The following is a 24,768-nucleotide window of genomic DNA, read 5'->3' as shown; positions in this document are numbered from 1 at the left end:
TAATAACCTACGCTACTTATCCAGGTCGAAGTCCACGTTACACTGTGTGATAGGTGAAGCTGGAAGTGTCGAGTAACTGTAAAGCATGCCCTCCATCTCCTTCGCTACTCACTTGGCGCGACAGGAATGACGCACGGATACTCGTTCTTCTAGGGTCGGCTTGTCTCCCATGAGTGGAACACAAAAGATGATTTCACAATACCGGTACACAAAGCAGCTTCCGTCTGACGCCCCAGGGTGGCATCTGGGGTACAAAGTGTGTCTGAATCAGCATACAGTACTCTCCGTTTCTCCAAGGTATCCACACCTTTCTTTACCACTTCACTGGGGCTAGGAAAGTATCAACTGCCTGTCGTGACTTCCCCCCTCTGGCAATGCATTGTGTACGTGAAAAAGTCAACTTGCACCGCGCCACGGATTCCTCGTCAAACGGCGACACCCCTCCCTACCGTAACAGTAGCTTTGAGCCAGTTCTAGGGCCACAGGAAGACATACCAACTCCTGTGACACCAAACGATGCTAAGCCCCGTTGTGTTGAAATAAACGTCTGGGTAGTTACATTGTTAACTACAAGCGACTACAATTTGGAGGAGTAATGTATCGGAAGTAATAAATTTCTAGTAACTTCCCTCGTCAAACTATACTGAAAGATTATTTTTGAATACATTGTGGGAATGAACAGTAATCAATGTTGTTACAAATATTTACTATCAAAAACAGTCTTGATCACAATTTATTTATTCGGGTGACCGGTTTCGACCACTTCTGTGGTCAACTTCAGACCAATGAGTAAGAACTTCCTTCTGGTGGTAAATTTACCACCAGAAGGAGGTTTTTAGTCATTGGTTTGAATTTGACCACAGTGGTGGTCGAAACCGGTCACTGGAATAAATAAACTGTGATCAAGACTGTTTTTGATAGTAAATATATGTATATATACTGAAAGAGTTTCACATTAAACTAATTTCCGAAAGAAATAACGTTGATAATGTTCACGATACAAAAAGTACTCTAACGGGAACTGTTCAATTTCCAATGAGCTGTCTGCGAACTGAAAGGTGCAACACCAAAGAGACAGTAACGAAAATCAGGAAAACCTGAAAAGGATAGACACTTGGTGGAGGGACTCGCACTTGGCCTTGAACGTAAATAAATATAAAGTACTGAGCATGAATACATCACTGGGAACCGTACCATGCGTAAAACACATAGGAATAGCTGTCCGGAATTGTTGTGGGAATGCAGATGCGAGCCTAAGAATCACTGCAAAAATCCTAAGGAAATGTAACTCACCCATAAAAGAGGTAGCTTCGACAGATACATGAGTATTTCTCGTCTGTTAGGGACCCTTACCAGATTGGACTAATGAGGCAGATAGGAAAAATCCAAAGAAGATCCCTGAGTTTCGTGACGGGTCCATTTATATATACATAAAAAATGTGAAGGCGCTAGTGCTACGGAGATTTCTCATCAAGCTCCGTAGCAGACAAGCGCTTTGCCCCGCGGAGAAGTATTAAAATTCAGGGTATGTACGTCCTAACAGGAGTCGGGCAACATATTACTTCCACCCACAAGCACCTTGCGGAACGATCCAGAGACGGAAATTCAGAGTTCGTATGGAAGACGTACCTTCAGTTGTTTTAACGCATTTTCCGCCTATGAAACATAATAGAGGAAAATGGTAGAGCTCCCAGAAGTACTTTCATAGTGTGTATGAGGACGGTGAAAATCAATGTACAACATTGGAAGTAGACACGTTGCACTATTATTAAAATTGCCAACGCAACTTGCATCACTAATTACTCTGCCTCTGCGGCTCTAGTTCTACACACCTTCGAAGCTTGAAGGATGATAAACAACAGTATCAAACCTTAGGAACGACGAAGCACGAAATTAACGAAAGAGAGTTTTCTTATTTGTTTGTGTACCGAGTTTCTGAGTCAGAGGTGGTAATCGGTATTAGCATAGCAAAGTATGGAAAAATGTCTAAAAACCAGTTTCAGGCAGTCCAGGCAAACGGTCGTTAATACGTCACCATTGTTCAAAGCAGATATAGCTTGGCTTCCTATCTCGCAGGTCGATGACGCTAAGCATTACACCTCATATGCTGGTCAAAGTTCTCAAATAATAATGGCAATCATCTGTACTGTAAACCAAAGAAACACGTACACTACCCATCTCAAGGAAAGAGACTTCTTTGGTAGCACTTGAACACAAAACGCAAGTTGCAGAATAAGGTCCAAAAATGGCTCTGAGCACTATGCGACTCAACTTCTGAGGTCATCAGTCGCCTAGAACTTAGAACTAATTAAACCTAACTAACCTAAGGGCATCACACACATCCATGCCCGAGGCAGGATTCGAACCTGCGACCGTAGCGGTCGCTCGGTTCCAGACTGTAGCGCCCACAACCGCACGGTCACTTCGGCCGGCCGCAGAATAAGGAATCAGTTCTTATGTGCGCATAACCTAATCAGTTTCGGAATTTACTGTGACGTTCACTTTTAGTAATGGTTAAGGGCTGATAATGGGAGGCATATCAGCCCTTGGGTTCGCATATGCTTGCGATCGGAATGCTGCTGTAGAGGGTATTTTGTAAAAAGGTCATCGTATTTCACAACAATATTTTTCTGCATTATTCGGATGAATTTTGACTTCGGTGTCGAAACTAAAAGCTTACCTCGGCGCCAGTTTTAAGTTACCGGTTTATGTTCTGTAGGTAGATGTCTCCCTCGCGGAGCTCCGCGCTCGCACGGTCATTCGTTACCCGACGTTCGTCGCTTCCTGATGCGATAACGTAGCAACAATAGCGTGTTACACTCCACGTTCCAAAACGTACAATTCAATTACAACACTGTGCGACATGATTATTGTGTAGAGTAAGACATTACATCTGCAACGTAAGAGGCGAACTGATTTTGCATTGCGTCTGGATCTCGCGGCATATGCATGTCTTTTTCCTTTTTCGGGGAAGGAGGAGGTTGGGATTTGAAACACTTAGTCAACATGCCTGCGTTTCCAACAACTCTGGGTGAACTACGACGCTGCGTAGCAACGGCACTGAATGGAGACGTGCAGCCCTGCTGCTACGGTCGCAGGTTCGAATCCTGCCTCGGGCATGGATGGTGTGATATCCTTAGGTTAGTTAGGTTTAAGTAGTTCTAAGTCGAGGGGATTGATGTCACAGATGTTAAGATCCATAGGGCTTAGAGCCATTTGAACTATTTGAGCAGACGTGCACGCAAACGTATGGTACTAAGTCGACTACGGCGTGGATGCTTGAAATGCCTGCGATGGAGAGCACATTGCACATTTGTGAAAGGCGAATAAAAATTCTGATTCTGTACGCAGTTGTTAAAAATATCTCAACGTTCTATGTGCATGCACGTAGAAGATTTAACATTGTAAAAACTGATGATTGTTCTGAAAAAAAAAAAAAAAAAATGGTATCGTATGAGTGACTTAAAGTTTACAAGTCTCTATTTTCACTCGTATAAAAGACATAGTCTGTGAAATCTGAAGAATCTTTTTGAAACAACACTACTTGTTACACTACGGGGAAGGTGATCTCAGAGAAACTATAATTGTACAGCATGAGAATGCTGATATCTGTGCTGGCTGCTCAGGAAGGTAATTACCTGAAGTATTAAAATCAGTACGGAGCGTGTGTCGTTACATGGCGACTAGCAACTACGTATTTCAGAAAGATAAGTCTAGAAGGAAGTTAAGCTTGTAAAACAGCTTAGCGCTGACATAACACGTGCGGTAACGTTTGTTTCTCCGAAAAAGACGTCGGCGCGGTAGATCAGGAGGCAAGCGGAACTTCCGGCGAGCTGACAGTAAAAACGCCCGTTAACACCCAATCACTGTTTACGAGGTAAAAAAACACAGCGCTACAACAGCAGAGTGTGTCCGACTTCTGAAAAAGGCAGTAAAATGGTCAACGAAGTTATTAACAGCGGTCACGATCACAAGATTATGGTCCGCGGTCCGAAAATTCACAGTCCATTAATGCAGGTAACGGGATGTGTTGTCGGAGCGGCCACTTCCCCTCCCTCCCGCCCCTTGCGGTCCACGTCGTCCCCCCCCCCCCCCCCTGCCCGTGCTGCTGTGCGGGCCAGCTGCCGACCGTTGCACCATATAGCACGCAGGCCGAGCCGACACGCGCGCCGCCAGCCGTTTCCGGTACCCCCACGCGCCGCCCGGAGGACCACCTGCGGGCCACGCCCCCGGCGCCGGCGATTGGCCGCTGCGCGCGCGACGGGCAGTCGTTGGCCGGCCGGCCGTGACGTCACGCACGCCTGTTGGCTGCCGCAACCCTGCACGTGCTGGCAGCTAGCGGCCGGAGTATTTGGACTGAGCGCCTCGCGGAGCTTTAGTCATTCGAGGAGCGACCAGCGAGTCGGTAGGACGTGTTGAGGAGGGAGACACCAGTTCTTGTCAGTATCCCACCGACCGCGCGCGCGAGTGTGTTACGCAGCATAGTACGTGACAGCGACGAGTGTGATTTACGTGTGCAGTGCGCCCTGGTGCTTATGGACGTGACCCGGCTGGACCGCTCCGTATCGTGTGCCACGATGCCGCGGTCCTTCCTCATCAAGAAGAAGAACTACAGCCACTGCCCGCTGAAGAAGAGGCCCGTGCACGACTTCATGATCAAGGAGGAAAAAGGTGCGTTGCCTTCGCTGGCGCTGTTGCTCTTCTCATCGGATCTCTCTTGTCTTGCCTATATTCGCTTCTGCGTCATCTCGCTTTACTTCTCCACTGTGGACTGTGTCGCATGACGTATTTGCAACAGCCTCCTACTACTGTGGGTCTATTACGAGCAAACGCGCACAGTAGCGTCGTATAATTTCTCAGTCCGGGCTAAGTGACAGTAGAATTTCTATGGGCTTCAAAACAGCAAAAAAACTGTAATTATTTGATCTGTCGATCCCTGTTTCTACAAGTAAGAGGACAGTGCTGTCTTCCCTAGTGAAAATTATGAAGTTCCCTACATATACAATTTGAAATTCCCGTAAATTTTGGCCTATTAGGTTACTTCATAGACAACAGTGTATTATAAAAGTTATATCTCACATTACTGACCGTAGCTCGTATTATTTCTTATTGCTCGCTTTTCGCGATATGATATCGTCTGCTTCTTGTTCGCCTGGAGACTTCAGCTGAGAACGATTTCGTTATGAAGCAGAAAAGTCGTTCACCTACAAATTTTGCACTCGGCCGTGTTTGTTGCTTACCTTACTTCTAGTTGACTTCGAAGCTTTTTACGGCATCATCTTCTGGTACTTTGGCACAGTTATCAAAAGGATTAACATCCTCAAATAATTCATGATCCTGTACCACAGCACTCTCAAGAATTCACAGTTCATTTTTTAGGAAGTACAGTCTTGATTGTCGTTGATAATTCGTATCTACTTACACTTCCCCCTCCCGTCCTCTTTTGCTGCGCGTGGAACATCTGGTGCTCGAGCTCAGTCACGATAATCCATATTGAGACTGCGTTGGCAGCTACGCTGAAATCGGCAAAGTTCAATTGACGTATTCTCGCCGCGCGGGTGGTGTGGACTCTCGTGAGCTCGCGATTAGCGGACGGTGAGGGGCGTCGCATATGGGCACAGATGTGCAGCAGCCGACGCCGCACGCGTGCGCACTTTCACCGTTGAATCACGCCGCGGCTGCGGCACCTGCAGCCTGGCGCGGGCGGCTACTGTTGCCAGCAGCGGCCGGCGGCGGAATTGTTGTCGTGACCTCGATCACTGCTCTGCTCCCGGATACGGCGTAAAAATAGCCTCGCCAGACCATCCGCGCTCGCAGCGTGCAACTCCGGATTAGTTCGCACACGACCGCTGCACGTAATTCTTGCCCTCAGCTGTGTTCTGCCGTCAATATCTTTTGCAGCATTAGTGTTCTCTTTCGCTTGGCCCCTTTCCGCGTCTAATAGGTTTCAGATTTGTAACTTCTTGCATTTCGCCACTCACTTCGTTACGTGTTCTAACGTAGCGTGCTGATGAACGCAACAAGTGACTGTTGGCGTAGGTCGGGAGCTGCCGGACATGTTTTCCTCAAAGCCTTCTGCGATTCTGATACACGAAAGTTCTTTGGCCTTGGAGCCGCAAAGATGTATCATTGTTGAATCGCTGAGCTTTTACTACGATGTAACTGTCAAAGTCCTCTCATTCCTGGATGTTGCTACGGTATGCTTCTGACAGCATTAACAGCTGTTTCCCCGTTACCAGATTTACTCTATGCTTATTTCATTCATTTCTTTCCCTGTCGCTATAGTTTACGAAGGACATACCCAGACGATCAGTTGTGGTATATCTTAAGAAAGATAAAGCGTACGTAGGCCTACTCGCTACCTTGTTTTCGATCACGCAGTGCTTCTCGTGACAAATCGCGGAAAACATTTCTTTTACGCATTAAGTGTATTCGCCGTTGCAAATATGGACAACCATTAAATGTATAAAGGAATGACGGCAATGAAAATGTGTGCCAGGCCGGAACTCGTCGTAGCAGTTTTCAGCTGATGGTGTCCATACACGCAACGGCGAATACATATAATGTCTGTCTTATCGGCTTTAGTCACCGCAGTACTTGTTCCTTCGGGCATGCATGCCTTGCGTCGTACTTCTGAACAACACAGCACTGCAAAATCGAATCGAATGTTTTTATCAGTAGCATAAAGTAGCCCGTTCTTTAACCTGCCTGCCTTGCCATTTCTGTAAGCTTCAGACGGCGTTCAAAGTGCCATTTGGCATCTCTACTTTCGAGATGTTAGATGACAGCGCATTTTTCTGTTGATATTTGGATATTAAACTGTCAAGGTTTCGTGATCTGTCGTCTTTGTACTTTTTGCAAATAACATGATATTCCTGCTCTGTTCGTTGGCTGTAAAAGTTTGGTTCCTGTAGCGCGTTCTTTTCTGACCTAAGATAATGTGGTATCGGGAATACGGTAGTTGCCTTGTTATTATATAGCCTTAATCACGACATTCATGCCGTCAATTGTAAAATTTCTAGTACAATTTTGCTTTTTCTTTATTACTAATGTAACGTCGACAGAAAGTTCAGGGCTAAGTGAGACATGAATAGTGTCGTCCACAGAGGGAATACTGCAGCAGTTGTGGAATTGCTTGGTGAGGACATAGTTCGAACAATTTATCATTCGACTCCTGTAATTCAGTAACATATAAGGAGTGCGTGTGTCTAATTGGAACGCTACTTTGCTCTGTGGAAATTAAACTCAGTAGCTTTTTCCTATTCTTTCTATGAATGGATGTGTTCCACGAACAAACGAGGTAAAATTGTATCTCATGCTTGCAACAGTAATTGGACCTAAGCCTTTGAAACAGTTTAGCTTCGATACACAAACTCCGGGAGAGGGCGTTTTTAATAAGTACTGCACTTACTGTGTTCGAACGTACAGTGCAAGTCCGCAGGGCGTTCTACTCTATTTGTGGCAGGCGGCGAGGGTCTCAATTAAGCAGTAAGCTAAACTGCTCGCTGCGGATAAGGCATGCATTAAGCCATCATCCTTTAGAGTATTCGTTCGTACGACAGTTAAGAGAAGCGAGCGTGGAGATAATTTCGCTTTCCGGACAATCAATCGGGTTGCTGGCCGCGCCGGAGATTACGCGTGCGCCGTGTAATTTCGTGTTGGGCTCTGAAGAAGACATTAACTTCGGTGGTCGTAATAGGCAGGCTGGCGGGCGCACGTGGCCAACTGACCTCTCCGCGGTCCGTCGGCGCGCTAAGATGCGTGAAAACGCCGCGCCCGGGACGCGATCGACGCCCCCAGAGACCGCACACGTCGCCGGCGCCTGACCCCGGTCGCCGGGCGTCATTACGGCCTTAGCAACACTTCTCCGCCCGTCGGCTCTGTACGAGTCACATACCGCCCCCGTGCGTCGAGGGATAAGTCCCCCAACTCGATGGCTCCCACTCCTTTCTCTATCAGCCAACAATTACGGCGGAGGCTCCATCTTTCTGGGGAGTTGAGATTCGTCGGTATAACCGACGGCGGCCCTCGGTTATCTCGTGAGGACCTTAGGAAAAAAGGCCCACTTACTGGGAGTAGTTCAACGATAATATTTTGAGTAATGTGGTAAAGGGCAAGTTACTTTTAAAAATATTTGATACCTTGAGTTAGCTATTCTATAACAAAAATCGGAACTGTTTCGCATTAACTCGTAGCAATTCCTTTGCCTTTTCGCGTATTTTTTAATTTCGTACAATATTCCGCGCGACCGCTACGGTCGCAGGTTCGAATCCTGCCTCGGGCATGGATGTGTGATGTCCTTAGGTTAGTTAGGTTTAAGTAGTTCTAAGTTCTAGGGGACTGATGACCTCAAAAGTCCCATAGTGCTCAGAGCCATTTGAACCAACCTACACTATTTCGCTGCTCATTTCTTTCGTTACGTTGTTTCATTATATTGAGCGTTGAGACCATCTAATGTAGTTTACAGATCGCGTCATTTCCTCCTTCACTTAAGTGCGCTGTAGTTTCCACGACGCGGGGAAAAAATTTCAGTCGTTTTCAACAACCGTACTAGATTCTGAAGTACATATCGCACCCCGCACCCCGGTAAGAACAGAGACGTAGACTTAACTCATAAATGCATTCCTTCGGGAAACTTGACGTAAAGAGTTAATTCTATAAAACTTATAAGATTTCTTTACATTTCAGGGAAGTCTTGTTGGCAGTGAATTCCATCACATTTTTCGTTCAAGCACTTTACACGTATTTTTCAGTGACATAAATTAAAGATGTTGTTTCGCTATTCTTGACTGTGTGCGATATGCTGTCTGGACTGAGCATTTCCAGCTTTGTCTTTTTAGCCGATTAGTGCTTAGCTTGTAGAAGTGTGTTGTTGCCTTTCAGTTTTTCCTATCTTTCACAGAATTGATTTTCGTATTCTTGACTCACATTTTTTTATTTATCGAAGTTTCATTCTGTTTCGCTTTTCGTACATTCGGATTTCACCATGACACGGCATAAGCGTTGCTGTTTTCTTTGCCAGCTATGACACTTTTTGCCTCGAAACAACTGTGACAGGAATGTGTATTGGAGTTATTGATTTGTACGTTTGTGGTGTTACCTGACGCTGCACGGTTAAGCTCAAAAATGAGTTATCGCTGCGCGTGAAATGCTTTTATTTTTAAATTCTGCAATAATGTCACTCCTCCGATTACGCTCTGCCACTTTGATGGTTTACGTTTGTTCCATGCGGACATGTTGGCAGCGCAACATTTGCGAGAACAATATAACCTCTATGATTGTGAAACACATATATTTCTTTCGTGTGTCAGTACTATGGCAATGTGCGCTGCTACTAACAATTATCGGAGCAAAACTGACTGTCGTGGTGATGAAAAGAAATACAACGCGCACTCATTAATTCAGGTTAGTTTCGCGAGATCACTGATGCTTCTAAGGGATAACAACAGTACGGACGTGCAAACAATTACGGTATGTTTGCTCTGTTGCCAACCTGAACGGCTGAACCTTTTAAACGGACGTTGTTCTAATCTCTCTCGACTCACGAGCGTTATCTCCTCTAACACTGTTCGCACCATCGCCGACTTGTCGCACTGGATTGTTATTTCTACGGTGGCAAAAGCATGGTTAATAATCTAACACAGCGTAAAATCTCATACTATTTAGGAGAAAGCTGTTGAGAAACTTTCTATTGTTAATTGCCTCACGGATATTGATAACTCAAAACAATGACTTTTCAGTTGTTCCCAAAAGTCGGAGCACACAATTATACGAGCTTGAAGCATCAGGCTTCCTCCATTTGCACAGTTCCGTATGTTTAACATTAGCTGTCCCGACTAAAACGCCTTGAAGGCTGTGTAAAGTGTATGCCCGTGTATCACTACATTCCGTTTCTTGTTAGTGAAATAACGTAACTATTCACGACCTTTTATAGTAAAAAGAAAAAAACAATATGTCGACGGCATAGTTCTAAGGAGTTCGGGACGTCTGTGTGTCGAAATGTTATTGCCTGCGTGGCAGTTTGTTCCAACCTATGTGTAATTTTATCACTGAACTGAAACGCGTAGCCTAAAGTATAACTCTTTGTTGGCAACAGTAGACAGTGTTCAAGAATAAGTGGGTGTATGGTGAATGGATTCCGTGATTGTACTCAGCATTCATAAATAAGTGGTCAAGAATTTAATTTTCGTGATCTTTCCTTCGTTGAGGACCACAGTCATATAGGGTTTTTTCAAATAAATTACCACCATTTGATTGTCAGTTGATCGTTTATTTTACACAGTCATGATTTCGGCTTTATAGTAAGTATCAAGTGCATATTGAAAGGTTAAAACGCGTCTGACATGCCGCTGACACGTTTCAACATGTGTTTCAGAATGACTACAAAGCCGAAGTCATGACTGTGTAAAATAAATGAACGATTGACAGTCAAATGGCGGAAATTAAAAAAAAAAAGTAAAAAAAGCTTTAATTTTCATTCGCCATCTTCTGCGGTGTAATGCACGAAAGTGTGTGACTTTTGTCTACTAACGAAATACTGGTTTATCAACTCTACATAGAGCTGACGTGCGATTTTTGGTCGACGACGGATCATAAATAGCTCGACACGAAAATAGAAGCTTCACTGTTGCAGTGAAGCAGTTAACAATTTTTTGAAAACGTTTGCAATAGGTCCTGTGTTGAAAGAGGTGCACTGTGCAGCATGTTCAATATCTTGTCTGATATTCAGTGTCTGTATTTAAGAAGTCTTCCTGGTCATATCGACCTAATGATTACGCGGATTAAGTGTCATTGTCTGGTCGAAAGCTGATCCGGTGCGACCTTTCCACAGACATCGTTGTAGCCGGTCAGCACACACGCGATGAAAGCTTTAAATGGCGTCAGCTGTTTCTCTTTCACAATACCGGAGGAGTCAAAACTCTTTCACGCCTTTCCACACGGTTTCCGCGTCGCAGTAGCCAGTGACGGCGCCTCGAGAAGCTGAACATATTGTAGTGTCTCCCGGCGGGAACTTGTTCTCTGGAAAGTTTCCGCCCGCGCCCGGCGCCCCATCTGCGGCGTAGTCTACGAGGCGTCAAGAGGCAAACCGGGGTTTTCTCTTTTCCGAGCCAGCGCCTCGGCGGCAAATCATATTTGGAGTAGTCGGCCGAGATCACCGCCTGATTGCGTTTGCGCAAACGACTACATTACGCCCGGCCGTCCCGCGTGTCAGCGGCGGAGTAAAAGGGGGAAAAAATCCGGCGGCTTTCACCGGCCGTTTCGCTAAGTGCCTTTGTACCTGCTCGCGCTTCCGACCCAGGGCTTGGGTTCCGTTGCGTCACCACTCAAGCTGGGGGGGGGGGGGGGGTGTTTGACTGAGAAGTGGTACTTAATTTTAATACATTCCACAGACAAAGAGTTGAACAACTGCAGTTGTTTAAGTCTGAAGACGCTGTACTGGGGAGTTGACAGATGAAAGCGTAGTCTAAGTGCCTCTCTTTTCAACAAAAAAATTGTTATTCTAGAAGGAAAGACCATCTTGTGCTCCGTAACTACGTGCAGAATCTATTGCGAAAGGCAGGCAGGCGTACAGTTTTAAGTTTCGTGGTTTCTACTTTGCTTCGATTTCGAAAACATGAGAATCAGACCACAATCTGTGTTCAAATATAGTGCAGCAGGGCAGAGGGCGCTGGCATTGGGACGAGTGTTTGAGACGAGGTTCGTGAAATCCCTGTTTTATAAGCCCAGGCGAAGACATGAACGCAAGCACCTCTAGGTCTGTTGAATTAGTACCTCAGGTAGTCCTGCTTATCTTCACTTGTGCCGTTCCAATAGACGATAAAGACTTGGCTAAAGTCCTCCTTTCAAATTCATTTTCTGCTGCACAAGGTCAAATCAGCAGTTCTTTGCAGGGAATACAGAGTATTTCAGTCAGGAGTTATACATTTTAGGCGACAGAAACCTTCCAGCGCGATGTTTAGTTCGTTGGGGCTGCCGTGAAGGTTTTTAAGTGTCAATGTGAGAGAGTACAAGATTATGAATTATGCGAATTGTCCGTTCCCTAACACATTTTCCCGCATTGTATTTTATACTTTTTGTGCTTTCGCTGGTCTGTCCTGTCCAACGGAGCTAATATTCTATCTGCATTGAACTCGATGTTAGGCATAAGTATGGAGCGTGCCCCAGAAGTGTTGCGGCAGATTGTTGGGGTGCCTAGAGGAACAAATCGAGGAGGCAAAACTTCATGGAATGACAAAAGTTACAGTCGTCGACACCTACCATGTCATCCCTTCGGCAGCAAACATGACTTTGTACGCTGACGCATTGTACACGGAACGTCTCGCAATGTCGTTTGTTATTCAGTGGTCGCGACCGATAGCCACGATCGTCAGTAGAGAAGATGAACCTAATTGCTGGCGTACCAAGGCTTTGCCTCCTATGAAGGCGATGCTCTGTTGCCTCGATGGATGTCGGTTTCAGACATGGGTTCCCTACTTCCAGTTTGTTTCTATCCTGAGATCCTCTAAAGTATCCAGTGTTTTTGGAAAAACAGGAGAAAAATAGACTGCAGATGGAAACACATGTCCGAAGCCGCCTTCCACCAAGCCAACAGAGCATTGCATTCGCAGGAGAAGAGGCCTGCCCACGCAGCAGCTAGCTTCATCATCTCCATTGGCGATCGTGGCCATCAGTCGCGGCCACTGAATAACTAACAGCATTGCGAGACGTACCGCCTCCGGCCCGTCATTGTAGGAAGTCACATTTGCTGCCGAAGCGGTGGCCTAGCGGCAGTGCTGATGCCTGTAATTTCGGAGCTACTTAGCGCCTTTGGATGACGGATCCAGACACTGATTCTTATCCTCGAGGCGCCCTCTACAGCTCCTCGAAATTTGTCGCAACATTTCTGGAACACCCTGTATACGTTCGTCGTCACAGAATTATTCGTTTCTAATCAGTTGCAAGGATGAAATCTCCGAACTTCAAAAGTTGTAAAAATGTGAAGAAACTTTTACGAAGCTTATATCACTGAATTTTATTGAGGAATTCGTTTTCGAAAGGAAAATGTTTAAGACCTGATACCACCGAAGTGTTTTGTTTTTACAGGAACGCTTGTATGTCGATTGTTTGGCTGTACAGTTTAGAAAGTATAAGGGATGTCACCGCTCGATACAAATTTATATAACTCCCTACACTATGGACTAACTGCAGTCGAGTCGACCTAAGTTGTTGCCAGTTCTCATCGACGAAGGGCAAACGGCTGCAGGCGAAAGCAATAATAGCTGTCGCTAGCGCTCCGGCAACACTGAGGCGTTGCTACAGTGACGTTTACAAAATTGCGCAACGTGGTAGGGTGCAGTAGGCGCTCGAAGTTGCCATGCTCAGCCCACTGCAACTATGAGGTCAAGAGCCGACTCGGCTAGACATTTTTGAAGTGACCATTTCGGGCCGTCTACGTTTGTGTATTACAATACGTGTTTGTTTCCGTTTCGCAGATGAGGACAACTCGGAGCCCGAGAACCTCAGCACGAAGCCACAGGACCTGAGCGTCAGCTCCGCGGCTGCGTCTTCGACGGGTCCGCCCCAGCCGCAGCCCCAGCCGCCGCCCCCGCCGCCCACGCACACGGTGCACTGCCCCAAGCCGCTGACGCCGCCCGCCGCCGTGGCGCTCATCTCGGCCGCCTCCGCCGCCGCCGCGGCCGCCTCCAAGGCGTCGACGCCGCCGCCGACGCCGCCGTGCAGCTCCGCCGTGCACCAGCCGACGCCGGTGGCCGGCCACCACTTCCTGGCGAGCAAGGGCGGCCCCCTGGAGCCGCTGAGCCTCAACACCGCGGCGACGCCGTCTCACGCCGACTACCTGCAGCCGTGGCACCACTACCAGCAGGCGCCACCGCCCTACGTGGGCTGGTACCCGCCGCACCCCGCCGACCACGCGCTCTTCCACCCCGCGGCGCACCACCATCACCACCACCACTCGCACCACCACGCCCAGCACCACCACTCGCAGCCGTACGCGCCGCTGCCGTTCGCGCCCGTGTCGCCCCCGGCGCCGCCCCCGGGCCCCGCGCCGCACGTGTTTTCGCCGGTGGCGGTGGTGGCGCCGCCTCCCAAGCTGTTCCTGCCGTACGCGGGCCCCGCCGGCCTGTCGCCCACCTCGTCCTCCAGCAGTTTCCAGCAGCCGCCGTCGCCCGAGGACCTCAGCTCGCCGGGCAGCGTGAGCAGCGCCAGCAGTTCCAGCGGGGGCGGCAGCTCGGGGGCGGGCAGCGGCAGCAAGAAGAGCCGCGCCCCCAAGGAGGCGGCGGGCGCCGGCGGCCGCTACGAGTGCCCCGACTGCGGCAAGGCCTACTCCACCTACTCGGGGCTCGCCAAGCACCGCCAGTTCCACTGCAGCGCCGCCTCCGGCGCGCAGGCCGTCAAGAAGTCCTTCAGCTGCAAGTTCTGCGAAAAGGTCAGTTTCTTTCCCATCCTACTCACTGTTTTAGTCGCCTGCAAAAATGTTGTGGTACAATGGTGCCTTGTAATATTAATTACGACCGCTTTCGGTCATTGGCCATCCTCACGGTAAAACATTACAGTCACAACACCACATGCCCTACCATATTTGATCAATGGAAACTATTGTACCTCACGGCCGTGATGTAATCCAGGACAGAAAGGTCAGTATCGGTCGTAATGTCATCTGTCTTTTTTATTGCATTGCGGATCTAGATTTCATCCGACAGTGCAGCTTCATCAGCGCATTATACGTAGTCGTGTATACTGAATATCATTAACGACACATTCCGATTTAACTCATACATGCCTGAGTTAAATGGAATGTGTCATTACAATTACGTCCAGTTTACATGACTAAGTTTAAAGTACTGACGATAGCTGCCCTTTCTGTTGAACTCAAGCTCTGCATTGCCACAAAGAAGACAGACGGCATTACGACCAATGCTGACCTTCTTTCTGTCCTGGATCACACGTGATACTTGTCTTCATACACGAAGAATAAGTTGAACAAAGTCAAAATTCCTAAAATAATAGCACAACTTTCTACTGCTAAAGCAACTTGACTTGATAATCGGCATGCAGTGCACCCTTGCTTGTTATTGATGGAGCTGTGTTGCTGTAGTAGTGGGAACTTAGGTTCACTATTTTATACGTTTTGACTATGATCAAGTCTTCGTTTATGACATGTGATTGTAATTTTTCTACAGTGAGGATGTCAGTGACTGAAAATGGTAGTAATACTTAAGCGTTACAAGACAATTGTGTCATGCATTTTCCAATTATTTACATTATGTTAACTGTCGCCTGAAAAAAATGTTCGTACTGTTTTAATGTCTGTCTGCATTCATTAATATCGTGAGTCACTGATCCGGAACCTTCTCGGTATCTGCGTTGTCAGATAAGATCTTCGTATTCCTGGGGCTGCTTTGTCAAGAAGAAACGGCCTACTTACTTGCGCATTGAGGCAGCGTAGCTTGCTGATTGTGACCTGACTATGGTCAACATTCATCGATGTCTCAGGAACTATCATTCGAAGCAAAAAAAAAGTCCAGTAATGAAATGCATACCTGAAGAACTATGAGCACTTCGATAGTGTTAAACAGATCTGTCCTATTGAAAGCCGTTTGCTCTCCATATTTTGCGAGACGGCAGTACGGACCAAAACGACAAAAAAAGGCCAGTAAACAGGCGCTCTAAAATGCATAACTTAACAGCTATGACCAATTATTCATCTTCGCTGCTTTGAAACACGTCTCTTCTACTGAACAAGTTCTCACTGCAGAGCCCATGTTCGCTATACGTTTTTGCTTCGAATGATCGTTCCTATTATATCTCTCAATATTGACCGTTCCTGCTGAGACAGATGTGCTACAGAGGAACCAGTTGGGTTACACACGCGTCCCAAGTACCAGTCCCAAGTTGCTGTCGATGTACTATAATTAAGTGAGCAGCGCATTTTTTAATAACCGTTGCCAGTCAAAGTAGATGTCACCTTGCTTAAATTTTGTTTATGCAACATGTTTCAAGAGATAGAAGTTAAGGCACAAACATGGGAGCACGAATAGCCTATATCGTCGCTGTAAGTGAGCTCGAGGGACGTCTTTTCTTCTCCGCCGTAAATGGCTTTTTTCCTCGAACATTCTATGAAATATAATTTTGTTTCGATGGCAGATAGCTATTCTTTACACAGTGGTAATAGGGCATAATAAGGGGTGTGTGTGACGAACCAAGTTTTGCTGGAGAACCATCATTAACAATGATACCGGAATAAAAGCAGTTGCTGATGATGGCATTATTTATTCCGCCCCACATACGATGGACTCCTATCGAAAATGGTGCAGGTATTGATAGGACAGCGTGATGAGTTACTTCCACTTGTCGTGTCGCATAAATGAAATGTCAGCAAGGTGTCAACAAATTTCGATCAGTCACAAAATTTTTTTTAAAAATAGTTGGGGATATCAGTTGTGAAGCATTTAGTTTTGAAGTATAGAGGCTCTTTTTCTTCTACTCAGTAGTGTTCAGCGTTTCATTTGTTATCGATTTCATTTCGTCATCAGGCACTTGAGCACCGTGGTTGCTTCGGAATCAGTAGCTGATAAATTAAAACAGTAAAGAATGAACTCGCAAACTGCGATTATGGTTCCGCATCAGTTGTGGAATATTTCAGAACAAATGAAAATTTGTGTCGGACCGGGACTCGAACCTGGATTTTCCGCTTGCCGCGAGCGGTCGCCTTACCTTCGGTTAGCCGAGCAGGCCCCCAGCAGAGACCCAGATCTCCATTTGTCTTCGTGTCTTCATTCCCTTGTGCTCGCACAGTATTGCCGTGATTTCCGCACCGATCAACAGCCGTATTCAAATAAGAATGAACTCGCAAATTGCGATTGTGCTTCCGCATGTTCGCGGTAGTGTAGTGCGAGTACAAGGTAGTGAAGACACAGGATATACGGAGATTTGAGCTGTTCCTGTAGGGAAAGTGGTTAAGACGATAGCTCGCGACAAACAGGAGTGCCGGGCAGGCACAAATTTTCATTTGTTCCGAAATATTCCACAGCTGATGCAGAACCATAATCGCAATTTGCGAGTTCATTCTTAACAGTATACAGCTGTTGATAGCCAACACTGTGTCACACTCCACTTTCTTTTGTCATCAGTCTTACGATTCGCTTCATGCGGACCGCCACGAATTCTTCACCTGTGCCAACTTTTCCATATCAGAGCAGCAATTGCAACGTACGTCATCAGTTAATTGCTGGATGTCTCTGTCTTCCTCTACAGTTTTTACCCTCTACGACTCTTTACAGTTCCATGGCAGTTATTCCCTGATGCCTTTAACACATGCCCTATCATGTCCTTTCTTCTTGCCAGTGTTTTTCATATACCCCTTCGCTAGTAGTTCTAAGTTCTAGGGGACTTATGACCACAGCAGTTGAGTCCCATAGTGCTCAGAGCCATTTGAACCATTTGAACATGCATATGCCGCGAGATCCAGACGCAATACAAAATCAGTTCGCCTCTTACGTTGCAGATGTAATGTCTTACTCTACACAATAATCATGTCGCACAGTGTTGTAATTGAATTGTACGTTTTGAAACGTGAAGTGTAACACGCTATTCTTCGGGAAATCTCCTCATTACTGACGTTATCAGTCCACCTGATTTTCAAATTTCTTCTGTAGCACGACGTCTCAAATGCCTCGCTTCTCTTCTGTCCTAGGTTTCCCATATTCCATGTTTCACTACCATACAGTGTCGTGCTCTGAACATCTATTATCAGAATTTTCTTCCTCAAATTAAGGCCTATTTGTGATACTAGTAGACTTCTCTTGGCCAGGAATGCCCTTTTTCTTCTGTTCCAGGTCTCCCATAGTCTGTTTCACTACCATACAGTGCCCTGATCTAAACATATATTCTCAGAAATGTCTTCCTCAAATTAAGGCCTATGTTTGATTCTAGTACACTTGGCCAGGAATGCCCTTTTTGCCAGTGCTAGTCTGCTTTTTATGTCCTCCTTGCCCCGTGCGTCATGGGTTATTTTGCTGCCTAGACAGGATAATTCCTTTACTTCGCCTACTTCGTGATGCCCAATTTCGGTGTTACGCTTCTCGCTGTTCTCATATCTACTACTTCTCATTAGTTTCGTTTATCTTCGATTTACTCTCAATCCATATCGTGTACTCATTAGGCTGTTCATTCCATCCAACAGCTCCTGTAATTCTTCTTCACTTTCACTGAGGATTGCAATGCCATCAGCGAATTGGAACGTTGTTATCCTTTCACCCTGAATTTTAACCCCATTCTTGAACCTTGCTTTTATTTCCATCAATGCTTCTTCACTGTTCATTCCATCCAACAGCTCCTGTAATTCTTCTTCACTTGAAGATGAAGGTAGCTGAGTAGAAGAGAATTAGTAAAAGAATACACGTCATTCTCCTTTAAGAGAAAAATCAATGGAAACTCTAGGCTGGAATATCAACAATGTAGGAAAATACAGGTTGGTCTTTACCGTAAAGGCGACACGTTAAGTTTCAGGCAGGCAGGCCCTGTTAAGATACTTACACATAAGAATGGCGTTCTGGTCCGAGCTGCTGGTGTTGGCAGCCATGTGTGCGTGAGGTGTGCTTGCTTGTGTGAATGAGTGGTGTTTCTTTTACTGACGAAGGCTGTGGCCGAAAACTTTTGTGTTAGTTCCTCTTAATTGTGCCTGGGAAGGTGTCTTCTTTACAGTAATTAGCAGTCTGTCTTTTCCCCAATTATTCATATTCGATAAGAGAACAGTCACAGTATGGCTCTAGAATGGACATTTTTACAGTCTGAACGATTAGAAAGATGCATAAATAAGCTAGAGCGTGTAGTTAGACATTTGCTCGAATGCTCGTGGTTCCTAACGCGGTGCCTTGTGTTGTGCGCAGGTGTACGTGTCGCTGGGCGCGCTCAAGATGCACATCCGCACGCACACGCTGCCGTGCAAGTGCAGCATGTGCGGCAAGGCGTTCTCGCGGCCGTGGCTGCTGCAGGGACACATCCGCACGCACACCGGCGAGAAGCCCTTCTCGTGCCAGCACTGCTCGCGCGCCTTCGCCGACCGCTCCAACCTGCGCGCGCACCTGCAGACGCACTCCGACGTCAAGAAGTACTCGTGCGCGCTCTGCGGCAAGACGTTCTCGCGCATGTCGCTGCTGTCCAAGCACGCCGACAGCGGCTGCCCCGGCGCCGGGCCCGGCGTGGGCGGCGGCGCCGGCCCCACGTCGCCCGCGAGCCAGTCTCCGCCCCCGCCCGCCCCCGCGATGCACCTCGACGAGCGCGTCAACAGCGCCACAGCCGTCGCCGCCGGCTACCACTAGCCGACAGACGCACTCTGCACTCGTCGGACGCGAACGCACGTGTTCCTGTCCGCTGTTTCGCCTCCAGTGGTTTGCGAGCCCCGAGGTGAACAGACGCTCCACGGCCGACCGCTTCCGCACCAGTTACAGGAGGGAGAACTGGTACACCATCTCCAGCCATCAGAACCATCATCACAGGGCAATGCTCCACTAGTTACATGGATACCAACAAATGTTGCGTCCCCCATCTCTTAAAAACTTTGTCGCCAAGTCCTGAAATTCTGCGAAGATCGTCTATCTGATAAACATTAAGATAAAATGTGTAAACCACCGATTTCCATTACGGTTGTCTGATGCGCCCATCACTCCACTGCATTTCGTTCAGCTGTAGCCCATTTCCCATTTGTTGAGCCCATTTCCCGTTTGTTGAGCCCATTTCCCATTTGTTGAGCCCATTTCCCATTTGTTTACCAATCCTGGACACCTGCTTCAGCCAGAGGAAAATTTGTTGCTGGAGTCCCAGAAAGAGCCAAAGTTTCACCAACTCCATGCACCTACACGGCAACATTCCCTGCCTATTAAATTCTGAAGGACTTGGCGCACACGAAGCAAGTGGACGATGGTGATCTACTTTACGAGCTCCAGGGAGCAGAGTGGTTGAATTACGGACCGTGTTTCAGTGTTTTGAGCCGCAGCGCCGGCGTTCTGCCACATAAAGATGGTTAATGTAGCGTGATAAATGCACCTGTCACTCCATGTATGCCCATTTCTTGACAGCATATGTCGTTTAAACTGTGCAAACATGTGAAAAACTGCCTGTATGCGCTTAGAACGTGTCCGGATGCCTCGGCGGTAGTCAGTCACTTTCTGTCCTCAGAAAACCGACCGCCCAGGCGCATAACTCGTTCTAAACGATCGTATTATTAAGATGACCTTTAACGAAAACTCCGTGGGGAGTGTGTCGATTTACGTAACTGGTGCCTTGCCTGGCCTACATTTGTTATACATATCTGGCGTTGCGGCGCCATTTTATCGTTTCCAGGAATCTCAATTTCTGTAACTCCAAGGTCTTCCACCGGAGCTTATATCACGTACGAAGTGCCTTTAAGAGTATACATATCAGAGAGGAAACTCTGAACTTTTATACATATACTGCCTTCACCCAGATTTGGTGATCTATTTTATAATCGACTTTTTTTTTTATAAACTACAGTTTCCCACCGCCCACCGAGCTCTTTGTCTTCGGGAGAAAAACAGTAGCTTATTGTATCTCTTCCACAGTCGACATTCCACGATGTATTTATTTTTTTATTCCTCTTTCTCTGTCGTTTGCACGTGGCTTGTGCGTAGCGTCGAACGCGTGACTGAGGGATCTGCCAGTGCACGTGCTCTTCTCCCTCTTCGTCACCACTACTGGTACCGCACGCCCTGTTGCCTCGCCTATTCCTACTGCCCCACCGATAGACTGCCAGCCAGCCAGGCGCGACGCGTGGGTTACTCCCAGACGTTGCTGCTGATGACGCATTGTCTCAGCAGAGCGAAACGCCCGCTGCGGACTAGAGCACACCCCGCCCACGCGCCACTAATAATCGTTCTTCCTGTCGTGTGCGCACCCGTGCTGGCTTTCGCGCAGTATCCTCCCTTTGTTTACTAACGAAAAAATCTAAAAAAAAAAGGAAGTAAACTTATTCCAAAAAGACTGATCCTTTGTAATTCTCTATTTCTTATTTTGACAAACGGATTGGTGCTTTTTTTTTGTCGACCGAGACAGAGTACAAACGATTAAGCGGCCTAACTGCTGACGCCTGCAACTTCTTTCCGCTAAATCTATTACTTTTAATTGCACAACCATTCTGTCCGGCGTTCTTTTATTTTCCACGTACGATGATGCCATTGCAATTGTTGTAAGTCATTATTTTGTAAGGAATTATAATTTTTATACATATATATATATATTTTTGGTGATCTTTTCTTCGTACTCTTCCTTCACTAGCACAAAACTGCCAACTTGCACGTCCCTATGTATATAGTCCTTTTGTATTATACCTTTCTGACGCCATTTCTCGTTCTTGGTGTTTTAATCTGTCTTTTGTATTTAAAAGTAATGTTATTATTGACGAGGTTATGCCCGCCGCATTATTCGCGGCGGAGCATGCCATTATAAAGCTAGTCATGAAGGGCGAAAGGAACTTTCGTATTAATTAAAAAAGGAGAGCTGTGTCTTTTATAAAGTGTTATGAAAAGTTGAATAGCCCTTTTTGTGGAGTGCCATTGGCATCTATTTTGTATCATTCATACAGATTTATATTATAAAACAGATATTTTATACGATTGTAATAAATATGTTTTTAAACATTTATTAACGTTTACTTACTTGCACCATACAATTTTCCGTTCCTCTTTCCACTTTCCCCGATTTAGCCAGCCCTCAAGAAGAACAAAGACTTGGTTATTAAAAAGGAGTGCCATCACCTCTGACAGACTCGTAGGCATACCAGATGCAACGATGCCAGCGTGCGCTAATTACATTCGATTTATACTCCGGGGGCGACTTCAGCGATCCGACAGGTGTCCCAGCACGGCGAACAGCCGTATACTTTTATTGCAATAATTAAATGCAGACCATTGGCTAATCCCTCCGTTGGTTCAATTAACAGCCGTCGTGTTGGACCGGTCACGTTTTTAATTTTCGCGGAGCTGCTATAAAAACTGTAATGTAACGCCCGCCATTGCTCCATCGCTGTGTTTCACACTTTAGTAACACTCTCCTCTTCGGGTCGTTTCCCACTCGGCTTTCGCTTCATGCGCGCAGTAAAATAATGGTTCCTCTCAAACGCGACCATGGAGTATCTTAGACAAGCTAAATTAGTCACTTTGTGTATTGGTAAACTGCAACACATTTTCGACAATTTTGAAACATTTATATCTTCTGACTTAGCAGTGATTCCTCTACACTGTAAAGAATAACTGCGTGCGTTAATCGTGTGCTGGTGAGGGCTGAATGAACACAGTTTCATGTTAGTGGACTCATTCCATTCTCTTTCGTCTTGAAAAGTAAGGTCATAATTTCTGTTGTCTACCTTCGCCGTGAGGTTTGCTTCAGTTTGATGTAACGGCTAGCGACTGCTAAAACTAAAGCACAGGGAAAAGCCTTCCAGTATTGATAAGTATCGTGGTATAATACATCAAGCAGAAGATTTTACATATTTAAAGCCGCATTTAGCATTTTACAGATCAAACACACAGATGCGAAATTATCAAGACATAATAAATCATATTCTAATGATCACAAGGAATACTGGTTACCAAGTGAAAGAAAGATCAAATTGCAAAATCTTTTATTTAAACTGGCCTTTCTGTGCGGACACTTACATTGTTATGTATGCATTTATTTCTCATGCCAGGTAGTAAAAATTACAATTTCTATAGTATGTAATCAATATATAAAAATGGTGATAATGACTATACATTGTGATAATTATGTGGAATTTAAGAAACGCCAGTCTTCTTAACATTAAGCAGTTTCCTCATTACATTCTTGTCAAATGTCTGGACTCTTTGCAAAAGCGGTGTAGGAAAAAAAAATTTACTCACAAACTTATATCTTCTCACTAGTATTAGTTTGAGGGCCATATGAAAAGGACATTGCAAGAAGTCACATTTAGAAGAAAATGAAAGGTGTCCTAAATCTACCACTCATTAATGGTGTGAAGTTTCCATAAGTCACCAGAAAATTTGATTTACGCTAGTTCAACAAAAACGCAATAGGTGCTGGTATGTGTCCAGAACATTTCTTTGATGGACTGAACAATTTGTGTAACCACAGGACACAGGAATCAACAAATCCAAACATGATAATAGGAGAAATTCGAACTGGCCTTAGTAAAAGTTAATATGGTCTGCTTTTTATGCTGTAAATTCCATCTAACTACACGTTATTAAATTCTTGTCGGAGAAGAGCTAAACAAAATTTCATGGGAAGACACAATATTCAGTTCTACATACTACCAGGAATATAAATCCTGTTCCTAAGCCTGTGTGTTTGTGTGAGATCAAAATGATAAATGAGCTGCATATTCAGAATTTGTAACTAAAACATTCAGAAAGTAATTTTGTGAGAATTAGAGAAAAATTAAAAATATTCAAGAACGTTACCTATTATTCTCGTAAATAGTTGTTCACCTGCGAAGATACTGAAGACATTTTAATTAATTTTACTTACCTGATACTGAATCACTATTGGATTAGTCTTCTACCACAGCTAGTGTTCTATTGTGGAACAATAGTCTACTAGACGAGCAAAAACAGTATTAAACGAAACTAATGTTTCGAAACAACACCAAACAAAATCGTATCCGATTCAGCCAAATCTGTATATCTCATGTAAACACCTTAGCATTCACATTTCCTGGTGAATATTAGTGCAAAGCACCGCGCTTCTGGGAGATGTAAGTACTGCCTCACGGGATAAATCACGTAGGTAGCAGCTGAAAGCACGCCTCTCTCCTACGAGGTCATTGTCCTGGTTCTCTACCGAAGGTCATTAAATTTCACGAGGCTGGGTCTTCGTCGTTATAGATTTCGGATTTCATCGGAGTTAATATTTTCCTTTATGCACACACACACACACACACACACACACACATAGCCATAACTCATATAATTCCTCAGCTGATGTTTTCTCGTAATGATTTTTCCACACGACACTCAAGCTTACCTCCTCGCAAAATTTAAAAAAAAGTGCTACGATAAACTTTACCCCTTCTCATATTTGTTAGACGAGCGTAAGCAAATGCAGAGAGACTTACTCTAAATGAATGGCAGCTATTTTTGCATGTGGATAAATGCATAAAACAAAGAAAAAGAACCTAATAGTGCCGATTACAAGATTAGTGACGAATAAATGAAGCACGTCACATCACTTACCACCTGAATCACAACAACATCAAAACAAAATTTTAAAATTCTTCACGAAAGAAAGCAACGAATACAAGAAGAAACATGCACAAAGTGAACCCTCAATGGCTTCAAGGAGGTTGTTTCACTTTGAAAGGCATAATTTTAAAATTTTGCAGAAAATTAACCTTTACTACAACAGTAACCAACAAATACAAGAATAAACTGGCAGAAAGGTAAACAGTTAATTGTTTTGCGGAGTGATTTCGCACTGGAACCGCTAGAACATACAGTTTACAACCACCCATCATTTCGTGTTGTACATTTTAAAGCAAATTCGCATTTTTCGTAGACGCAGTCCCACATCTTGAAGCTTACATGAACTTATAATGCCTAAAACAAATTATAGGCCTAAATAAGAAGCAAAATTTGGCCTAAAATTTAATAAATTAAATTACATACTTTCCCAGTGTCTTCATTTTGATAGCACTCATAAAATCCGAAGTACAAACTCAAATTTACGCTTCAATAACTTTAGATATACTTACTTTCACTGTGAATGATATCCGTAATA

At 45.4% G+C, this 24,768-nt stretch overlaps 1 protein-coding gene across 1 annotated transcript; it reads left to right on the top strand.

Annotated features, from left to right (window-relative positions):
- The first annotated feature begins 4,397 nt into the window (after positions 1-4,397).
- On the top strand, positions 4,398-19,319 carry LOC124616309 (protein escargot-like). The gene is made up of 5 exons (XM_047144615.1): positions 4,398-4,671; positions 13,473-13,588; positions 13,736-14,425; positions 18,888-19,187; positions 19,239-19,319. Exons 1-5 carry the CDS (start codon positions 4,536-4,538, stop codon positions 19,317-19,319), a joined length of 1,323 nt encoding a protein of 440 aa, XP_047000571.1. The 5' UTR covers positions 4,398-4,535.
- Positions 19,320-24,768: the final 5,449 nt, after the last annotated feature.

The sequence above is a fragment of the Schistocerca americana genome, chromosome 5 (genome assembly GCF_021461395.2).
Source record: "Schistocerca americana isolate TAMUIC-IGC-003095 chromosome 5, iqSchAmer2.1, whole genome shotgun sequence".
Lineage (NCBI taxonomy): Eukaryota > Metazoa > Arthropoda > Insecta > Orthoptera > Acrididae > Schistocerca > Schistocerca americana.
The sequence above is the reverse complement of the archived record's forward strand: the minus strand, read 5'-3'. Positions and strand labels throughout refer to the sequence as shown.

Bases quoted from the DNA above. Each gene is read 5' to 3' on its own strand.
- LOC124616309 (XM_047144615.1), top strand. From the start codon at position 4,536: ATGGACGTGACCCGGCTGGACCGCTCCGTATCGTGTGCCACGATGCCG. The intron at 13,589-13,735 runs CCGCCCACGCAC...GCCGTGCACCAG, and splicing joins AGCCCCAGCCGCCGCCCCCG to CCGACGCCGGTGGCCGGCCA. The intron at 14,426-18,887 runs GTCAGTTTCTTT...TGTTGTGCGCAG, and splicing joins GCTGCAAGTTCTGCGAAAAG to GTGTACGTGTCGCTGGGCGC.